The sequence below is a fragment of the Atractosteus spatula genome, chromosome 1, assembly GCF_055471065.1.
Source record: "Atractosteus spatula isolate fAtrSpa1 chromosome 1, fAtrSpa1.hap1, whole genome shotgun sequence".
Classification (NCBI taxonomy): Eukaryota; Metazoa; Chordata; class Actinopteri; order Semionotiformes; family Lepisosteidae; genus Atractosteus; species Atractosteus spatula.
In genome coordinates, this window is record NC_142706.1 from 16,364,244 (window position 1) to 16,387,963 (window position 23,720).

General features: G+C 36.3%; 1 protein-coding gene across 1 annotated transcript in view; it reads right to left on the reverse strand.

Moving 5' to 3' along the window:
• adgra3 (adhesion G protein-coupled receptor A3) overlaps positions 1–17,340 on the reverse strand; it is a 49,527-nt gene extending 32,187 nt beyond the window's left edge. The window contains exons 1-2 of the mRNA XM_088922347.1: positions 16,172–17,340; positions 1,078–1,149 (exon numbers count right to left, since the gene is read on the reverse strand). Coding sequence (XP_088778473.1) covers positions 1,078–1,149; positions 16,172–16,389 — 290 coding nt within the window. The 5' untranslated portion in view covers positions 16,390–17,340. The remainder of the gene's footprint in view (positions 1–1,077; positions 1,150–16,171) is intronic.
• Positions 17,341–23,720: the final 6,380 nt, after the last annotated feature.

The window sequence follows — 23,720 nt, forward strand, 5'->3', positions numbered from 1 at the left end:
TCACCTACATATTATTGCAGTTTTCACAAGACAGTAAATGCATACAACACCGGGAGTCTTTAACCTGGTAACCAATCCAGTATTAGACTGTGCAAGTGTAGCATCTCATTATAGGACAGACTATAAAACTTATAAAACCCACTTAATCAAAACTACTTAAGTCCAAGTTTTAACACATGGCTCATACAAAGGTATGCTTTTGTTTGTAAAGAAAAAGATCATTGTTTTAAAGTGTACACTTCCCTTTAAATACAAAAATTCGATTCTACTGTTTTCTGAGTGGCATAGGAGCCAATGCCTCTGAATCACGCTTAGATCACAAGTACATTTTGTCATCCGTCTCTCCTTAATCTCTAACGAACGTTAGTTCACATGACAAAGCCCACATAAGGTTTAAAGTTCTAGAGGATTTTTCAGGGAATAATTAGAAAACTAAGCCAAGTACCAGCATATTACATTCATTTAGTAAATTCACTTTAGATCATGATAGGTCTAACAAGTCTATAATGTGGCATTTAACTTACAAAACACAATGAATGTTGTTTCCCCAATGTCTGAGGAACTCATAAGGGCCACTGAACTGTACAAATACTATTTCTTTCAAGTAAACTGCCACACGTTGCATTCAACAACCCCCTAAAAAATTTGAATTCAATTTTCAGAGGTTCTGAGTCAGCGCGTATGACTATTTTGTGAAAATATAAAACAGCCCTAAGGAAGCAAACAGATAAGACAATATAGTAAAAAAATGACAATCCCCCACTCCTTCATTTAAAAGGATGTTTTTGGTTATTGGTCATTTAAGACAATTTCTTGCTTTTTGTAAAAAAATGGAACCCTTCCATTCCCCTGTCCCCTTATAAAACGAACTATGCAGTGTGTAGAACTACCTATACCGGTAGTGGCCACTCCAGCAAAGCCTAATGTTCAAAAGATACATGAAGGAATCTGGCAAATAAGGTTGTCTTGCAAACGCCAACATATGCAGTGTTTGCAAATCATATTTTGAATTCTTATTGTACAGACCACCTGACAAGAGAACCTTTTTCAAAATAAGCGAAATAAATATATACTTACAGTCTTTCCAGTGCTGAGAGACCAACAAACGAGCCATTCCTCAATTCCTGAATTTTATTATTGCTTAGGATCCTAGGGAAAAATAAAATGCGTTAGTTATTTTTTAATGATAATAAGTAATAATTCCCATATGAAAAATGTAAAGACGGCACTCACACGATACAACACATTATTAAGAATATTTCCCACAACTCTCTATTTCTCTACACTCTGAAACCCCTGATCTACTGCACACTGTAAGGTATTAAAAGAAAAAAAAGAATGACATGTAATATCTTTCTAGTTTATGTATTTTATGCAAGAATTCAACACCTCAAAATGCAAGCACCTGGAAGCGTGACAGCTGGGTCTGGAAAAATCTGCATTTAACGAAGCACTAAAGTAATCCAACCGCAATTTACACAAAACCAAATGCAAAAGCAGCTTGGCAGAGCAGCCTGCTGAATAACTGAGAAATCACAAAGCTGCCAAATGGAAGTTTTGTCCCAACAGTGAAACATGTAAACAGGTTCACGTTGTTCCTGATCTGATCATTTCTGGACACTTTTGGCCTAACAGCTGCATTAGATCCTAATTAGGTCTGCAAGATTTGTCTGAAAATTAAAACTGCGTTCCTGCCCCTATCTCTCATTTTCCTTAATAATTCCTTACACTTAGATTTCAGGACTCTCCACTCAAAGTGCTTAACAAGTAATGGAGGCTCCCCTCCACCACCCCCAATGTGCAACCCACCCAGATGATGCAACGGCAGCCATAGTGCACCAGTATGGTCACCACACATCAGCTATCAGTGGGGAGGAGAACAGAGTGATGAAGCCAATTCACAGATGGGGATTATTAGGAGGCCATGATTAGTAAAGGCCAATGGGGAATTTGGCCAGGATGCCAGGGTTACACCCCTACTCTTTTCAAGAAATGCCCAGGTATTTTTAATGACCACAAAGAATCAGGACCTCAGTTTTACGTCTCATCCAGAAGACAGCGCCTTTTAACAGTACAGTGCCCTCATCCCTATACTGGGGCGTTAGGACCCACACAGACCGCAGGGTGAGCGTCCCCTACTGGCCCCACAAACACCACTTCCAGCAGCAACCCATAGTTTTTCCCAGGAGGACTCACATCCAGGCTCACTCCCCTGCTCACTCACCAGCTAACCTGCTTAGCTTCAGTGGGTTGCCAGTTGTAAGTTCCAGGGTGATATGGCTGCTGGCAACACTTCCTTAACAGTTTTTTTCCTTGCCTAAAACAAATTGTCACAAACTACATAATCTCATGCCTGGGGTCTCGTCAGCTCAGATTTTACAATTGTTGTTGTTGTTGTTGTTGTTGTTGTTTTTTTCAAAGAACTTGCAAACTTTCAAATTAAATATACTGTAACTGGACTACAGCCAATAGCAATAGCTGGCAAACACTTAACATATAATGGGTTAAAAAAAAGATGCACTGGTATTTTTTATTTTGCTCCGATTTAAAACATTGTATTCATCAGGTTTCCAGATACTTTTACACAGATGCCTCTATATTTATTTCAGCAGAAGAGACCGGCATAAACTTGATAAGATGCATACTTGTCATCAAAGGGGTTTAAATTCCAATGCAAACACCTTTGAAGTTGCTGCAGATTTTGAAGTATGATGACCTGGCCTATTGGTATGAATAATTAAGATCTTGTTTTCATAGTTCCATGTACAAAACTTCCAAGCCACAATTATACACTTGATCATCCTGATATTCAAGGTTTTACAGTCTTTTACTAAAACCAGATATGAAGATTTATTTTGACATTGATTTATAGTTTTTTGAAAAAAATATTTAACATTAAGAGTGGTAATACAATCAGTTTACAGCATATGCATGTCTCTAGGCATAGTACCGTCTTATTTCTACAGAAATTAATCACTGCAACCTCTTAATGGATGGCTGTCGGGTTACTCTTAAGACAAACGGTGAATCATTCAGTTATTAACTATTAATATGAAATATGTTCCAGGTCATGTGATAACAGTACAAAATGTATGCATGATGCATTCCTTGGAGTTCAGATATGGTTAATAAGCCCCACTTTCTAGGGCTACATCATTACTTAAACTATAAAAATGTTTTTAAAGAATGTCATAAATATTTCTGGTAATAGACACCCCGTCAAGATGTAAAATTTGCCAGGATCTTCCATAATGGACTCCTTATTTATCTATAAATTCAAGTCATATAACACTACAGCCTTTAATGAAAGCACATTTTAAAATGTTTTTTTTTAACAAATCACATTCACAAGTATAAAACTAGAAAGAAGAGCATAAGCTTTATTAATAGGACTGATTTACTTAATGCTTAATACCAAGCTCAAAAAAGCAAGACATCGCTCGGAGGGATTCAAAATCAAGGGATTAATCCTCTCACTGATGTTGCCAAAAAAGCTTTGGACATTCTATGACCTCAAATACTGAAACACAAAAAATCCTGTTTCAGCACAGGTGTTGTAACTAGACTGGAAGGAAATAGAATTTAAACAAAGGAACACAGCGATGCTGTCTAGCACAACCGGTTATTGAAGGCAGTTCTACAAGATTACAAATCATTACAAGTAGCACGTGCAAATTACCTCTACGCTGTTTAATCCCAAGAAAAATCCTTTAGCATTTTAATACCAAGGCTGTTTGCAAAAAAAATTCAACCTAGTTTAACATGATCTAGATAACTGTGGCTGAGCATGTATCTTAACAAATTTGGCTTTTCTCAGTGCCAGTTTTCAGTCACTTTGAAATAACTGAATGAATACCGACCAAAAGAAAATGTTTGCCTCAGTAGGCTTTTGACTGAAGTACATAAACAAAGAGCCCCATGGATCCCACCCCCCACCAACTCCAAATTTCATTTTTTAAAACTCAAAACCAATACAGAAGAGACACTGCTGTTTCACACGACTGGAGAAGTGTTTCCATTCTCCAATTTCATGTTCCCAAACAGCACCAAAAAAATGTTGACCAGTAGCTATGGGATATTAATCATATGTATATATTATTACTTTCGGCAGAGAGCACAAACTGATTTGTGGTTTAAATTTTTGGCTTCAGGGATGTTGATCACACAAAGAGCCTCCAAAGAATCCTGCTTCTTGTTGTGCTCTGAAATCTGGATCCAGCACAGTTTACTACAGAATTGGCTGGCAGAGATTAGCTCCACAATTTTCAGTGTTCCATGACTCTTTAGCAGTGCATGAAAAGAGAACGGCCATATGTAACAAACTAGAATCTAGGCCATTTTACATCAATCTTGACATTTTGAGAAAAATGCCAGTCCTTACCGTGTATTGATAAAGATTTCAGAAACAAAATCTGACCAAAAGAGTCCTCCTATAAAATAGGATTCAAACAGAACTTCAGGCTTTACATAGCTTCTCAACAATTGAAGGTTATTTACAAGGTATTTTGACTAGTTTTATCATAGCAGGTGATGGAAATATGCAGCCTTTGCCTTATTCAGTGTTTCACACCAACTAAGACAATATTTTAAACTACTGTAGATAATTCAAAATAGTGTCTTAATTTTATAATAGACTTATAAGTGGTGCATCACTGACAAATTAAGTTTTAAAATAAGCACCTTAAAAGTAAGGCAATTTCTTTTAAATAAGAGTCATATTTTCTTCCTATTTCTGAGTCTCAAAAAAAGCGACAAATACCACAGGCACTGGGCAAAATTATAGTCCTGAAATGTATAATTATTGTATACACCACCTTTCATGATTTCTTGAGGAACTTTACAATAACCTCTTACCATGTTTAGAACTTGGTGGCTTTCCAACATTATCAAGGAACATCAATAAAAGGCCATCTCATTCAATTGCTGGTCATGTGGACTGAGAGGTTATCAGTACACCTTGATGGCAGCAACATTTTGGGATGACCCACAATATCAATCTGTCTTAGCATGTAACAAATTAGATTTGTTCTCTCCAGCGGTGATTGTCTATAAACACTTCAGCTTCAGGAAGCCTCAATAAACAGTCTGGACAGACTGATACTGTGATAAACAGCCACCGAACTCAGGTACTGTTGCTGTTACTGAATAGTTATTAAACCAACACAAGCAAATTAAAAATAACCAAATCTTTAAACACACACCAATAGTGGCGCAATGCGGAAGACTGCTTATGAATTCATTTGAAGACTGAAGATCAGTTTCAGAAGTCTCTTCGTGTTCATCATGACACAAAACAAATAGCATTGAGTGTATATAGCTTGAACAAAAAGGACATATTAAAATAACTGCACAATTTCCAAGTGCGCTCTTCATCAGTGACTTTGAACTATTTTATATATAAATGACTGTGCTTTATATTTGAGAATGTTCCGATGGGAATTCCCCTTGGCTTCATGTAATATACATAAAACAAACATTCTTCTTTTTAAAACATAACATTTTTCAATCTGACACTTTTCATTTATTTGCATATTAAGAAAACAATTGGAATTGAGATTAAGGTACAGTTACACCTACATTACTGAAATCAAATATCTTCATATCACAATGATGTTTGCAAGCAGTAGTAGCAAGCTGTGCTGTTTCAGAACACCACACAATATAGTGGAGAAATAGGATCAATACGCAAAAAAAGCAAACCGCCCAATAGCTCCCCAGCTAGAAAAGGCTTTAAAGCAAGGTATCTCTCATCAGCACAAATGTTTGTACTGTAATCCAATTAGAAACATTCAGATCTGTGGCAGGACATTGAAATGTAGGGTTAAGATAGCTCAACTATGTGATCTGAAATTAGTTTCTTACTACTCTTTAGTGTGTTTACGTGTGCTTTACTGCTCAAGAACACACAATTCTTGGAGGAATTAAGGGGAAGGGGGTAAGTTGACACCTTGTTAACAGTCATCATTGAACAAGGAGGAAGGGGACTGAATGCTTCAGCTTGAGGCAAACTAACAAATCTTAAAGGTATGCCAAACACAATGCATGAAGTGGTAACGACTCAGGTCACAGAGACTTCGCTAAGTGAGAGGAAAGAACAGCTTCTCAGACAAAACAGTGCAATTAAAACACAGTCTCCTTCTTTGTGGGCTGCCTATTATGTGCATCAAAGACAACAAGGCTTTCTTCTTCCCCACTGATACAAACAACCATTCGTATGCAGGGCTGTTTAACGACACATCCCAGAATGCAGAGGGCAACGAATAGATTCCCTGACCACTACTGACTGGTACTTCCACAGACCCATTACAGTTAACAGATAAAAGAAATAGTTACCTTTCCAAACCATCTTCATACACACCTAAGGTAACATAAGATGACCTTTGTCACCACTTTACACTTTTAAAACTTAAAATTTACACTTTTATCTTGATAAATCAGGTTTATTAAATCCCTCCGTGTTCTAAAACAAATGCTGATGCAGCATAGTTTGCTAAAATTCATAAGGCCTGACCAGAGAGGCTATCATTTTAAGGAAACATGCTAACTAATGTTCTGTTTCTTTAATGAATATGATTAAGATATTAGATAACTGAAAGAAGCGGAAATAATTAGTTTGTTTTACACTGGTGAATACCTTTAGGGCTGCAAGATGTCACTGCTACTGACAATTTTCATTTCAACTGTACACAGCAAAACAGTTTGTGGAATGTGCACCTTTTCTGTGCATCTTTTTAGAATTTTTAGTGTTAGAATTTAAACCAAGTCATCTCTTAACCACCTTTGACACAAACAAACCTTTGACTTAGGTTCTAACATTTACACTGGATGTAGTGATACATTGTATAGAACAGTTTCTTACTTTCTGTTTTAAACTGATTTCATTTCCAATAATAAACAATACATTTGAAACAAATAATATACATTTATGTAGACATGACACCAGGAATGTCAGCAATACAACATAAATAATACAACCCCAGTCTCTAATCTAGTATCTTTTTATTTATTTTTTGTTTCTGAAAATAAGCAGACAGAATGTCTCTGAATATAACATTTTATATAATGAAAGTTACACTTTTTATTCTTGGCATTGTAATTTAGGTACATGTATATTAGGCAATATTTCATATATATTGCTAGCAATACAGCAATTTTTATTTTATTTAGCGGCACAAATGTTCCCCCCATTTGAAAAAGTAGGACAGTTTTTTTTAAGGTTGATGATTGCAGCTTGGGTGTATAATATTTAATTTGTAGAATATAACAGCATGATCTTGAGTCTCCTGAAACAAAACATGATAAAACTCTCTCTCCCACAGAAGAACATAAATTTCACTCTTAGTTATTGCCCCCAAAAGAAGAAAGCAGTATAGGAAAACAAGAAAGAAGAGAAGCAAACTTTTGAATTCATTTGAAGAATAATTCATCCTTAATCCTAGTATGAGGTGCTTTCTGTACAAAGGACCAAAATCAAAGCAATTGCGTCTGTAGATTGTGTTTATTCAGACAGCCTGCTGGAGCCTTGAAAGGTCAAAGATGTTTTGGAACCCTTGCTTCTCCCTGTTCCACCATCACCACCCCCCATCAGCTGGCCTCAGTTGAGTTGGAAATATTTAGAAACACCATGATGCACAACAGCAAAGTAAAACGAGCCTTTTAAGGAATTCTTCATTCCTCATATTGCTGTACTGAAAGAGTGGATGGCATCGATAAAAAAAATAAATAAAACATACCCACTATAAATACGTGAAAACATGTATTGGAGGTATTTATTGCAGTAATTTTCTAAACAGTTCTAGACAAAGCTATGTCTTCCACACCAACAGAAAAGACTTTGACAGAGAATGGTAAAATGTTAGGCTAATCTGATCATCAATAGCAGGATAAGAATCATGATCCCAACGATATGTTATCAAATGACATGCCAAACACTGGAAAACAGAGCATTTTTTTAATAAACAGCTTCATCTACAGCAGCGTACATTTGAACATAGTCAAATCAAAGACTGCCTTCTAGTTGTGAACTGTTGAAGTCATAAACATAGCTTGGCTTGCTTTCCGCGCCGCTCTGTGTTTCAATGCTGTGGCGAACCATGACAGTTTACAGCACTCAACTGCATAATCAAGTTAAACTCCTGTCCAGAGCCAAGAAGGAAACCGTACCCTTATCCTGACATCAATCCTTCATTTCCACTGGAGGTGGCCAGATGCTGTAAACTATCGTGTGAGACCATGGTGTGGCTGAGAAATGATCCCACTTCCACTCAGTTCGAAAAAGCAGAATGCAACCAAATACTTTAAAAAAAAAACTTGGGAAAGGGCATAATTAGGCCTTCTCTGCATTTGACCATGTCATCCAATTCCACGATATTCTCAGAAGGGTGGAATAAAGTGCACTGGGACTTTGTGAGGGGATTATCAAATAAAAATGTGAATAATTTCAGAATTATTCTGAATACATACTGAAGGGAACTGGCTATTTTCTTAAACTGGCCAACAGTGAGACCCATCTGCAGATCGGTTTAACTGAGTCCATGTTATACGAGTTGCAGTGTATCGCATAGCGTAAGCACTGAAGTCCAGCCCTAATCCTGGAGAGCCCAAATCCTGGTTTTATAGATAATTTTGATATCACAAATCTCTTAAACCTTGGAAAAACCCAAAAGTGATCAATTGCAAAACACTTGTTAAATGAAGTATCTTACGGGTCATTTTAGAACAAGAAACACCATTAAAAAAAGTTAATTTAATAAGTCCCTAACTTTTAAAACTGAAAGATTGAGGGTACCAATAAACATACTTAGGGGATCTGCTTGAAGTGCCCTAGTGTAACACAATATATGTGGTTGTTAATTGTCACAGCAAATTTGGAATTCATTACTATTACTGTTATACTACGCATGTTGAACAAGGAGAATAAAGACCATGTTCACCTGTGAACCACAGCTTATTTGACTGACTGCAAGCACTACAGTGCTTTCCAAGTGACTCATGACCATACTATCCTGAGTACACTTGATCTCTTCCAATCTTGCAAACCAAGCAGGACTGAGTCTGGTTACTATTTGGCTGAAGGACCACCTGGAAATACTCAGTGCTATGAGCTTTCCACAATAATAATGGTAACTATTTAGACAACATAAAGGAAATAATTGATGTACTAAATGAGTTCACCATATAGGAAACCACAAACATATCCGAAATGTGGAAGAACATAGTTATTACATAACATCAACATAGCAAAAGTTGAAGTTTTTCAGGTACTAGAAGCACTTAAGATAAATAAGCCCTCAGGGCCTGGTAATAGTATGCAAGGAAACTAGAGACATTGCACGTGAGTCATTTATACAGTGCTTCCAGAGAGTTGAGACAAGGGGTATTAGCCATGGAGAACTGCTAATGTCGTGTCCGTCCAAACAAAGACTGACAAATCTGAACCAAAAAAATAAATGCAGAAGAATAATCTGACTTCTGTGACATGCAAGGCTATGGAACCAATAATTAGAATAACTGGAGGATGGAAATAAGTTCCCAGGGGATAGTTAAAATGTATTTAGGAAAGGTTGGTCATGCTTAACTAACTTGTTAGAGTTCTTTGAACAAACATCAACAGGAAATGGGTATGTACATAGCATATGATAAAGTAAACAGACTTTCAGAAGGCCTTTGACGTAATGTATTATAAAAGGAATTATACAGAAGCAAAAATTCTCAAATTACAGGCAGCAGGCAATTGGGGAAATGCAGGTGATAAGAGACGACTGCTAATATTGGAGCGATGCATTAGAATCCCTACCCTCCCTAACTTAAATCAAAAAATTTCAATGTTGGTATAATTAGTAAAACAGTTCAAGTATCAGACTGCAAAAGAACATGTAAAGCTTTATTCCATACTGAAAAGAAAATAAACACACTTGAAGAAGTAGTTCGGGTGCATAGCTGCATCAGCATGCATAGGCTGCAAAAGAACAAGTCATAGGTTTACTCCATGCTGAAAAGAGAAGAAAGAATGCTCCCGAAGTACCCGAAGAAGGCTCCACAGCCAAAACGTTGTGTTTTCCTTCTTCTCTTTTCAGCATGGAGTAAATCTACACTTGAAGGCTTCATAGCAGAAGTGTTGTTTCTTTTCCTCTAGCATGGAATAAACCTTTACCTGTTCCATAGTAAGTAAACAATTCAAGTTCGCAAAAGATATCAAAAGAGGAGGATTTGCATTCACTGCAGAAGCACCAAATGAAACTCGAAAAGGATTTGGGGTATTCAAAATTCTTCCAAGCATAAGGTCCGTAAAGTCAATCCAATGGACTTCTTCAGAAACCAGAGGATACAAGTGGAAGGAAGCTATGTGGGAAGGCTTTTAAAATCAAGAATAGCAGCAACTTCTATAACCAAAGGGTAATGTAAGTATGGAAGAAGATATCTAATCCATGTTGTTGAAACCAAAACTCTGATTTCTTTCAGGAAACAGCTGGATGAGATGCTTGCATCATCTAACTACTTACTACCATAGTGGCTAGATGGGCCAAATGCCTTCCTCTCATTTGTAACTTTTTACAGTACAGGTTAAATGCTCACTTGATTTTATGGCACTGACTGGAGGAGAGGAAGATCTTCTACTTATCGCGCTTTAAGATCACAGGAGCCCTGTGGGATCTGCAAATTGAGGAAGTGCTGTCTGCCTATTTCTCTGGGCCATACGAGGAGTTCTAGATACAACCTGTATGCCCATTAAACATCACTTACTTGAAAAGTCACTTGAGAGCTCCAGGAGTGATGATTACATGAAATATGGGTCAAAAATGACTTTTTACCAAACACAGTAACAGGCCAGAAATACTGCAGTCATGCACAAGGGTAACAGGATTATTTCCTCCACTTGAACATTACAACGACAACAAAAGCTCAATCATGTACATTTAGTGGCTACAATTTCCCTACATTGTACCTTAAAAAGACTTTTTAAACTATTTTTTATTTATTTTATTTTACATCCTTTGAAGACTACTAAAATAGTATTGAAATAAAATTTGCGAAAGCACTCCACAGTATCTCAGTTTCATTTCAAAACATTTGAAATGTCAGAAAGTAGTCTAGCAGTGTACTACTTAAATGCAGCCCTGTTATTAGACATGATAGGAATCTGCATTTTCATTCCACAAGCCAGGGCAAGTTATTAAAAAAAAACAAAAATATTGTTGTTACAGGACAGGAAACGTCTTCTATGGTATGGTATGATACTGTACAACCAATTTTTTTTCATTTTTAAAGCTCGGGTAAACATAAGCATACTTGTTACAGAAAACGGAAAATAAATGAGTTTAGACTTTTACATGATAAGTAACAGGACACGGCAATTTCTTACAACAAAAAAAACCCCATAAGATTTCACTTACAACCTCACACACAGGAAACTGTAAAGGAAATCATACAGCCTGTAAAATGGAAGTGTGCCAAGCAGCAACAATGTCAGGATATTCTGAAGAGCTACCAAATTTCTATACATTTTTCAGAACGGACAGCATAATAATTGCTGACAACACTGCTTGAAAAGGTCAAAGAATGAAACCGTCCTTGAGCTAGTGTTTATTTCCCAGAAAAATTTGAGTAGAACTTGATTTGTTCAGGAATTCTAAAACACTTATCAACAGAAACCACATATGATAAGTATTTAATTAAGTGTATTCATTATTAAACAGTCTCTTTTCCAGTGAGGGCCTCAAAGTGATCTTGTAAGACAACAAGATATGTTCAAGACTCCACAGACTAAAGCAGATGTAAAGGTAAAAATGATCACACTAGTACTCAGAAGGCTTTTTCAATAAGGAAGACAGACATTTACAGAGAATGGGACACCAACAAACACTTCTATCAGAAGTCCTATTCAGCTGGCAAAGACAGCTAAGTGTGAAAACAGAAACATTTACATTGTAAAAGCCACAGGACAGTCCATCATAACTAAACCGCATCTTAAAGAACTCCACAGAAACATGCCTAGCAGGCTCAGACATTTTCAAACTTAACTGCCTAGTGAAAGGCTTTGGTTAAAAACTGTAACAAACCACAAAAATAGCCTGTCCTTTGTAATACCAGTGACTTGTTACAAAATGTACAACAAAGTAAAATTTGGGGTCTTACAGCACAACACCATAATTTAATAATAACAGCCTTCATTATATTAATTTTATCTCAAGGACTGCCTTGGTCATCCAGGAGCTGCTGATGGTAAATTATTTCAGATTAATAATCATTCATTGCCCTTATTCAAAAACATTAAAAACTGAGCCTGCAAGTCAAGGAAGTTTACTAGAAACCAGTCTAAGGACATTCATATTTTACAGTGCACTATTTATTTTGTTTCTAGCTTCATATTGGAAGTTCCGAAGGAGAAGCTGGTCACTTTCAATTGCACTGCAAAAATCCCGCAGTCAGACCTTCCTGCTGGGACAATGATTTAGAGAAACTTCAGCATGGGGAAATGATTGATTTTTTCAGGTCAGGAAAGGTTTTAACAAAGCAGCAGGGACTTGCCTGATTTTGCGCTCATTCAATACTGCAAAGCAAGTAGGTCTGTAGTGGTGTCAACTGTTCTGTGACCCTTCAGTAGCTATAAAACGCCTGACACCATAAAATCCAGAAGAGCTGCTGATTTTATAGGCAATTAATAAACACTAACTAACAATTCTCACAAAAAGGGCTAGTTTGGTTCTTCATTGACTCACCGACAACACATATAACAAAGGCACTTACTCCTATCACAGATTTTGCCAAATTTGCTAAATTCTGCAAATTCCCTCATGGGATCAATAAAGTATCTATTTCCCAGTAAAGGTTAGTACTGTCTGCAGATGAGTGATAATTAGTTATTATATGTCATCATAAATACACTCAAAGAAATCACTTTTACACACCACAAGAACCAAACATGGTTATATGAGTTTTTGAAGAATTATGTTTTTTGACCAGATCAAACAATGCACACAGGTGAGTACATGTAAAGTATAATGTGTGGAGATACTTTTACATGTGGGGAAAAGGTAAACAGATGTGACAACAGGCTTGACTACAGAAATACCTAACAACAACACAACAGGACCATCACTTGAGAGATTGAGCGTGTGAACTGAAAACACAAATTAAATCTCATTATAAAAGGAGCCTTTGACGACTTTTTTTTCCTCCCTTATTATTTAGGCAAAAATGACATCCATCACCACTGAGCCGTGACATGCTTTTCATGAGGACCAAATCTTTATTTTGAGTGTGGGGATAGGTCTAAACATGAAAAGAGGCCATAAGAGAAGAGAACACGGTATCAATACAGTATATAGCTCTCAGATACTTTATCACATGGTTTGCTTCTAAATTAGACTAACAAAAGCACTAAGTATAGATGCAATTAAGCCTCAAAGAGTGGTGTTGCTTCTCATTTTCCCACCTCTGCTTTGAGGTAATATACCTAAATAGTAAACCCCTGAAGAAAGAATTTAAGTGTTACTCCAGCTCTCTGAAAGTTACAGAAACAGGACTACTGGGTGGTTTTTGCAGTCTTAGGCAAGCTTTTACAGCTTTGACTAGTTCCAGATCTTTGTCAATTTACAGCTTTTTATCTCCTGGCATGCTCATCAGCAGCACACTACTACATCTCACAATTTCCTGTCTAATTGTAGTAAGGTTGAATAAGTACAAGCTACCCTGGTTTGTTTTGCAACAAGAATCTAATCTGTTAATGAAATGCATCCCGTTTCAAGGCAGATGTTGTAAATTGAATGTTAAATTATTTCAGAATAACCGTCTGCAGCTAACCATTCACACCACCATTTGCTAGAACCAACCCTTTGTTGAAATAGGGAAAAACATCTTGTAATTTTATTTATGAACTCTAATAGCACAGCTTCTCCATTACGCATGTAGGGCAGATTTGCATGCTGCAAATCTAAGCATGGTGGGAAGCTGTTATAAAAACTGATGCTGTAGTACATCAAACTTTCATGAGGAATCACTAAATGTTCAGAATAGGTGTTTAGTGCATGTCTAAATGACGTGCTATTTATGACTTCCTCACACAGTCTTTCCAAGTTCTGAAAATCTTCCATGGCTATGGACCATACAAGTCAAATGTTGAAACGTAGCTGAAGAAAAACAGAATAACTGTGGAGTCTGATTTGGGAATCTATTCACTCTAGTGAGAAAGTTCTTCCAATTACAGGAGACTCAAACAGATCTAATAGACTTCACCAACCAGTTTGTCAAACATTAATTCTCTTTTCCATTTTTACTTCATGATAAATATGAAAATATTATTTCATATCTGAGAAATATATGCTATGCTCCTTTGTCAGCTGTAAGTTTCTAGCACACAAATTGATTTCAGCGTGCTTACGTTTTCATGCAAAAGTGTTGAACCTGATATCAAGCATTAAATACCACCAATAATTTTTATTAATCTTAAATACTACTGATGCACTCCACCTGACCAAAGGTGTCTAAATTACATTGCAAGAAAAAAAAATACATTGCGTTATCAGGCAGTCATGCAACATACAAATCTGATGTGAGGAAGTAGCTTCAATGCTCTAGATCAGATGTAATGCTCATGAAAATTAACGCATTATGAATTTAGTACTATTGTGAGGTAGTATCTACTTTCGATCTTTTTTATTTAGTACCTAGTGGAACTTTTTTTTTAAAACTGAACGTTTATGTTTCCCAGATTTACTTTCAGACTAGATCAAATAATGACTAATACTTTAGTGACTAATAAGATTGGATCTCCATAAAACTCAATGAAACAGTTCAGGATTGCGTTAAATGTATACATTACTTAAATTTATACTCTACCGGAGACAAGGGACAAATTGACATTGTGTTATTAAAACGTTACATCCGTGTCTCCTATCAGGTTTTCCAATGTGTAACCAAAGTGGTATGCTGTAGTTCGTGTCTAATCCTGTTTTAAATTCTGCTCTTAAAATTAGACTAAACAATCTCCAAGTTTGTAATTAGATGAATAGGACACGATTAACGATAAGCAACAGTATTTGTACACGAGGCTTTTTCCTAACTCGGGTTACTCCAGTTCTTTTTTTTTTTCAAATACATGTTAAAATTAAAAAAGGGGATTACAAACAGTGGCACTATACAGGATTCAAATTCAACTTGTGTAAATTGCAATGAAGAAAAGGGAAAAGAAGGAAACGATTTTAAAAGCTAGCCTATACATAAAAAACTGAAGCAGCATTTTACACTTCAAAACTCGTCTGGTGGAGCAGAAGAAAAGAACATCTATCCAAATGGCTAGTTGCGAGTCCCAAGATATCGACCAAATAAACGTCTCATTGCAACTTCTAACTGGATATTAAATAGGTGTCTGCAGTTTAAAAAACTGACCCGGAAGAGAAATAAAAAAGTTGCTTTCAACTACATAACTAACACTATGTCAACAACCACACCGGCCGCAAAAAAATACAGTAAAGGGGTGAAACAAGATCATTTAAATGAATACTTCTGGTTGTGTTTAGACGTGGATGAAACTACGTTGTCTCCCAAACGCCCAGTGAATGACATCAACTAAACCACACTAAACATCTAGAACTATGTTTGCCCGTCTGTGAAGTATTGATCATCACATAAAAATTCATCAGATTCTTGGGGACTTTCTATTACATCCGATACCGCCGTTTCAGGCCAGTCAAAATATTAGAAAATTGAGTTAAAAAAGAATAATTTTCGCGAATAAATGACTAACGCTCGACTGTCAAATCCAACGTCAATTTCATTAGTGTAAACCTTGTATGTCGGCAGCAAAACCTCAAGTTTGTTACGAGTAAAAATCCGTCGCCCCCGCCCCTACCCTCCACCCTCATCAATACAACTACTTCCTTGTCGTCTCTAATATTTTTTTTAAAGCGCAACACCAGCAGGTAAGTAAACAGGAACCTACGGCTTGTACTCCAAAAAACAATCAACGTCCACTCGCTGTGCCAACTCATTCACCCCCCCTCCAATTTAGGGCGATCAATTACAGAATTTAAAGTTTAATAAGATTACACAACACCTATCTGCGCGAGTTTACATTTTTTTTTTAGAAGGGGAGGTACAGCAGTATAGCCGTGCAAGCGTATCAACGACACACTCTCCCCTCCTTAGAAAAGGAGAATAACTGTATACTTACAGGGTCACTGTTCCGTTTGGTAACGTCTCCGGTGGCAATACCTGATCAAGTTCTATGTTGCTGCAGACCACTTTCCCCTCCACGACCTGGGTGGTTTTTCCAGTGCTTTTTGGACGCTCCTCGCTGGGTTTACAGCCGAGGGGTAGAGCCGAGCAGCCACTTCCAAGAAGCAGAATTGCAATCACTTGCAAAAAATCCTCAGCGCAAACGTTCTTCATGTCTAATTAATAGTTATAAATACGCATGTTTCGAACAAGACGACTAAAATGTAGATGTTACCATCGGAACAATTGTTTTTAAAATCCCGAACTGATTTAACGTTTGTATTTTAATCCGCACTGACGGCCTGTGCGCGCCCTATTCAATTTAAAAAAAATCAAAGAAAAGCCTTCGTTTCAGTCATTTTGCAAGCATTTTGTCCAACGTGGAGCCTTCCTCGTCCATTTTTGCACGGGTTTCGTTGCATGGGCTCGTTGTCAGTCAGACAGCCAGGTTGTCTCGACATCCCTTTGTTTCCCAGGCGAAGAGACTTAACCACTCCATTTCTTTTTCTAGCTTTCCAGTATCAGTGGATAAAAAACGCTGTATACGAAACTGGCCACCTTCACAAAACTCCAACTGTTTATAAAATTTAGCACACAATTATTACCCTCATAATAGGAAACCGCAATTTTCTCTTTGTTGTCTGCATACCGCGCACTCGCATCAGGAATCTTCCCTATTCCGTAAGGAGACAGCTGCAGTCTTCCCAAGATAACACATTTAAACTTCAGGAAATGCGATCACCGAAAAAAACTTTCTCAGTTAAGTAGTTCTGTTGAAAAACAAAATCCAAAATTCGATTGTTCGGCAAGTTCGCGCTACTGCACATTAAGCACACAAACGCATTCGTAAAGAGGCTTACTTTCAGCTCCCTTGAAGTTTTTCTTTTGGTCAAGTAGAAATATTCCAACATCCAGAAACACGTAATGTATGCAACGTTCCCTCACTTTTAAGATTTCGCTTTACAACTCAGCTTTGTTTCTACGCGTGCACTTAAACTCTACAAAAAACAATTAAGTCGCCTTTTGAAATTGTGCCTCGAAATAAAATGTGCTTGACGGACCCTCCTTGGTACACAACGCAATGCTTCTGTCCATACGATTCACAAGCTTCTCATTGAGAACTCCACTCTTCCAAGACCTGCCCCGGGCTCCATGTTGAAATTCCACCCCCTGACGTCATCACAGGTCTGTCCTTTTAAAGACAACCTCCATCCACCAATATTTACACTATCGAAAGAATCTGCATCCCTTTATGTATTGCTGTTAATGAATATAATTGATCTGATGCTTGGTTTTATTACTTTGCGTCGTTCGTGTATTTAATTTAGTTTTTTCCTCTTGTTCTTTTTTTTACAATGACATCTTCAAATGAATCACAGATAGTATCACAAATAAAGTTTGCAGATACCAGAAAATAATCGGAAAATGTATTGTATTAAGAACTCACATAGCCTGCTTTTCCGGGTAAACTTGGAAACACACAGGCATTATATTAACTTGAAAAACTTGATTATCTCAGTTCAGTATCTTTGCTGAGTTTAGCAGAGTAAGATAAAACCCCAGAGGCCAAAGTCTGGATACCACCTCTATCACAATGGTTCCAGAAGTTTTGCCATCAGGAGTTTTGGAACTGTACTTAAGTCTTTTTGATATCTTTGGGATTAGTTGTTAAAAAGTGAGGTAGGGAAACTGTAGATTTTGTTAAAATGGTATGTGAGTTGGTATTGTCTTTATCTGCATGTTTGTTTCTTCAATGTACAGCTCTTTATTGATTTTTTTTGTTTCACAGTTAACATATTATAGTTGACATACTGTATAACAAATAATCTAGCTCAACACCACCTGTAAAGCTAATTTATAGTGGGGTCCAATCCTGCAAACAATCCAAACTAAATGTGGAATTATATAAAATCAAAAGCAATTATTGTAAAAGAGTATTTGAAAAGACAAATAAAAGGAAAGAATAAAAACAGATGTTGGAGGATACAAAGAAGGGACAGACTGGGTCATTTTCATACAACTTTCACTGTTGTGTTAAATGATCGCCTGTATTTGCATTATAAGACAATTATTAAAAAGAAGTGACAAGTGAGACAAGATTTTCAAAACACTAATGTGGTGTTACTAACAGACAGTTAAATGTTGTTGTTTTTTTTTTACTATTATGTTGTAATTTTAGGATTTGGTATTTTGTTTTTAAAAAAACATGTTTAGGTTTATGTAACAGAAAAGTTTTAAAAATACAGTACCTTATTCCTTTTGGCCACAGATTGGAGTATGAGGGAATAATTCCTGCTCACCTTAAAAATATTTCATACTGGGTTGTATTTTGAGGAAAAAAAAGATCTTTGAACAGGGTTCTGGCCAAGTGAGGTGGATTTACTTTGTAAGCAAAGTTTGCTTTTTGAGTAATCTAGTTTGAAAATGTCTAGGCAACAGGTCACAAGTAAATGATGTTATGATTAGAAGATTATATTATGTTTCTAACATATTCTGTAGGATATATGTATTATCAGACTGACAAAAGAATTTCAGAGGTCTTAAAGATGCAGAGGTCTTATCGTCTTGAGTCCAAGGAAACAATTATAGGTGCATTTTGTAAACTCTGTTGTATAATTTAATGATTGGTGCTAGTCTTTTAAATTTATATTTACCGGGTAAGTCATTTGTGAAGAAATTCTCATTTAAAATGACAATCTAGAGATCCATTTGGAAGGCATTTACTGGTGCAATTTGAGTAAAGTACCTTGCACAAGAGTAAAACAGAAGCGTCCCACCCAGAGGCTGAACAGACAACACTGCATTTGTGCTGCGAATTCTGAAAAGCATAATAAACCACAGAACAATTACAGAGCTATATACACTGACACACTTTGCAGCAATAAAGTTGCAAACTACCTGACTGCTATGGTGTGTCGACTACATTTAGTCTTTCATTATGTTATTTTATCTTCAATTAAACAGAACAAAGTTAGGAATTATGTAACAGCGTAATTGTCTTTTGAGAAATTCTTAATTATTTTGTACAGTTGTACACTTGTAATTTTTCACCCAGATCCTCGATTGCATGTTATGTTTCTGAAGTAGGCATGGCTTTAGTCACTGCCATGTTATACATTCCACTGAGCAGCTAAGAATAGTTGGGATAAGGATAGGCTTTATCAGCCTTGTACTTGGATCAGAAATCTAATTCCATTTAACTTTTATTGTCCACTTTCACAATTAAAGTTGAAATTATTATGTATTACAAATTAGGGCTTTTTTTCCCTTTAGGGTCACTCGTCAGTGGGGTACTGAGTACTGAATTTGGACAGAGGATATTAGGAGACCTTCTCTGATGTTGACCAACACAAAAACAACTGTAGTGTTTAAAGTTGTTCCTCATGTTTCAAAACGAAACATAATTCAAACAAAATTTTAAGTTGCACCTATTTATAATGGCAAGCCAGAGGATGTTTAGCACTAAAATGTAAAGCAACTATCACCAGGTATAAAGATGAAAGTAAAATGTATTTTCATTGTTACTTTGAAATATAAAATAAAATATTGCACCTCGAAGAAGCATTATTAAATCTCTTATTTTGTATTAATGGCCTTAGAGTGTACCAAAGATGATGGGCATAGTTACAAATTACTGAATATAATACAGAAGCAGTAAAAATGACTCAATCTTATATTAATAAATAGCAAAAGTAAATCTGGAAATTTTGATTATCATATGACAGAACAGGTTTCAGCAAACTGAACATTTCCATTTTCTCTCAGATGTCATCAGAGTTATGTATGTCATCATTGCTCCATTAACACGGATTGTGCTACTGTATTAATTTTCCTCTAAACTTGTTAGAAAAAATAATTCTGTATAAAACGTCACCACTCATGATTTAAAAGTAGCATCTTTATTCTTTATCCTTCTTTCTGCAGTGTTGTCCCTTATTCCAGCTTGCAAGGATAGAAAAGAACGGTGTTATTGTTTCATTTTGTTCTTGTCCATCAGCCTGAAGCATGTGATTTAGGGATTTCGATAAATTCACTGATGTGTCTCAACACAGCCTGTTTTGTTTGTAGTCCATCACATACATCTTTGTTGGTTTCGGCTTCAATGAAAAAGAGATCACTTAGCTGACTTGAAAGCAACAAGAAAAGAAAGAAACACAGGGAAACTATCGGGCATCTTACTCTTTCTTACAGCTATTCATAACCTGAGCAGAGACCATGTGGGAGGATATGAAGGGAATTTTATTCACTCTCACAATGAAAGCTCTTATCTCGACTAGAGATTTATTTACATGAAGAGATGAGATCACGTTCATTGGTAAAAATGAATCTTCATCAGAAAAGATGACATTTTGTCAGTTTCCAACTGCTATCTAGCTGTAATAATAATTGACCCTTTTCTTAATCTCTCCTGCTGCCACGCATACTTTACATGCATACAGAGATATATGGTTCTTGTCAGCCCTCATATGAATTCTGGATAAGGCAAACTGTCTCTGTGCAGGAAAAGAATTCAAACAAAATTGCCATGGATGTACCCAAAACAAGGCCAAGACAAAAGTTTGTGGAAAGATGAAACGTGCTCTTATCTTACTGAGTTCATCCTTTGCAAATGCCAGCTTTACAATTTGTGGTCTGTGGTGGTGTGGGCTGACATTTCATGTTTATGAAATGTTTAAAATAACTTATAATCTAGCCCTAAAGTGACTCAAGTCAAAGGCTTTGCTGTAGCAGATCCAGCACAGTTAAAGATCCACAGTCCAGATATTTCCAGCGTGAGTCTTGTTCACTTAAGAATACAAGAACAGTTACAAAAGAGGGGGCTATTTGGAGCACCTAGCCCATCTGGTACTTGGTAGCTAATTTTTCCAAGGATGCTTTCTAGCTGTTCCTTCAAAAAAACCTAGGGATTGACTTCAACAATATGTTTGGGCAACTTGTTTCATCCTCCCACAACCCTTTGTGTAAAGAAGTGTTTCTTATAGCAGTATAGAATATCTCATAGTGACCAAACAAAACTGACTTAAAACCACTCTGGATGGGTGGGCTTGAGTCAACCAAGGTATCCTCAGGTTGCTGCATGTCTGGGATTGACCTATAAGCTTCACCTACAGGCTTGCTGTAGATGCTATGGTGTGAATGAGAAGAAGATAGTTCTGACATTACATTTTCAGGAGAAAGTCTAAAGTCTCCTTGCCTGTACAAGTTGTAAGCTCACTTAGCACCTGGTGATTCTAAATGTGGGTGGAGGGTACTAAAATAAAAACAACTGCAAATTCTAATTTCTTACAAAAAACAATCTTGGAATTGATAAGTGTAATCATCACACAAAGCAATATTTTTTTGTCTGTTAAGGTTTCACTTGGTTGCAATAATAAGGTAAAATAAAATGTATAATTAGATACATTTTCAAATAGAGATGTAAAAAAAATAACACTTCTTTATTCCAGATATTTGATAAAATTGATTACAAAGAATATTAAAATAAGCTAAAGTTAAATTTGGATATATATGTGCACTATGGAAGGCAAAACAACTTTTTCATTTTGTTTTGAACTGTGTGTGAAGAGCCAAAAACACTAGCGGAAACATGTTTAGGCAGGAATGGAGCCTGGACACTGGATTTGAGACCATGTTTTACCACAAGTCAGTAATACCTTTGTGTGCTCAGATGTTTGAAATTCCTTGGAAAAAGAAGCTTAAGAATGATATATTTAAGGTCCAAACTGGGAAGAGGTCATATCCTCTTGTCACACAGCTTGTCCCCCAGTGTGACAACACCTTTGTGTGCTCAAATGTTTGAAATTCCTTAGAATAGGAAGCTTAAAAATATATTTAAGGATTAAGCTGGATAGACATTATATTCTCTTGTCACACAGTTTGTCACTCAGTATGTTAACAGTTGCAGTGACACTCCATAGTTCCTTCATGTCTGTTGCTGGAGTGATTCCTTTCTTGCTGCTGTGAAAAATTAGCTGCCATTTGTCTTTATCTGTTTTTCAGATCTTTGAGGGCTTGAGCTGTTGCTGAAGGAAGACTAAAAGTAAACAGACAGAGAGAATGATAGCTCACAGAAAAGACAAAGACACTTGAGAAAGACTGTGCTTGAGAAGGAAACAAAAGAGACACTAGGGCTACTTATGTGATGACTGAATGCGGGAAACCTTAACTAACATCCTGATTTGCTTGTCAGAATTCCTTTACAAGCGTTTGAACCCTTACACCTGAGGCTGAGGAAAAACATTAACTTGGATTTTGATTCAAACTGGAAAAGAACATGTTGGACATGTTGGAATTCGAGTTTTACTGATTTCTACTGAAAAGCATACACAATATCACACAGTAAAATTGTCAAAAGAAAATATTACCTGATGATATATAATATACTTTTACACATAAAAGGGGTTTGCTACCACTCAATAGATCAGCATGTTTAGTTTTTAAAATAGGTTAGCATGTGCTATTCTGTGTTTCCATAAGAAAAAAATATGATTTCTGTCGAGTCGAGATGTCGAGTGATGTTTAAACACAATGGCAGATTTACACAATACAGACATACACTCTGCTCAATACCACACTGCCAGGATAAAACACCAATAATGTTTTTCATGTTAAGTGTGCCTGTTTTTTTAATTTTGCTGGATACACAGGAAGGTGATTGCTGACAATGAGGAAAAGAACAATAAGGTAAACTCCAAAACCAGTATGTGACGAGATACTGTTCAATTCTGTTTGAACTGGGAATGAGATAATTATACAATAGACATAATATAATATACTGTACAATAGAATAAACAATTTAAGCTAAACAATTTCAAATCTAAAGCCTGAGGTAATATCCTGTGTAATTGTTTAATGACTTGAAGCTGAAAAGCTTTGAAAAATGCATCAGATAATAAAACTGGATTAGATTCAATGTGTTTCATGTTTGTTTGCAGACACAAAGGTTATGCTTACTGCTGACTAAAATAAATACAGTACTGTTGATCGTAGTTAGAATCCCATCTTTCCACCACACACCAATATACACTCAGGTATTTGCTAGCTGATCTTTGCACTGCACACCTGAACAATGCAATGAAGTGAAGCACAAAAAATGACCAACATTGCAAAATCAATGTTTCCAGAAAGAACTGATTTACTTTCAGCTAGTTCTAATAATTATTTAGCACTCTTTGCTTTTTTCTAACACAATAAACTATATGTCCAGCATATCTAGGGAAATGAGTAAAGATTCTTCCAGAGCACATATTGCATATCACAGTGTGTTAAACTCTATATCAGGGCATTTGAACAGAAGTTAATGGGAATTGTTCTAGAATGGGCAATACCAATGGGACAAAAAAAATGTAGGAACTGATCTGGTCCATTGGCAAAAAGATTACAGCACAGGATGCAGAAAAAAATAACTATAATCATCCCTGGTTTCTTTGTCAAAAACAAACAGGGATCTGTTCATAAACGATAGGACTTAGAAATGTAGCATGGTACCATTGAACAACGTTTAT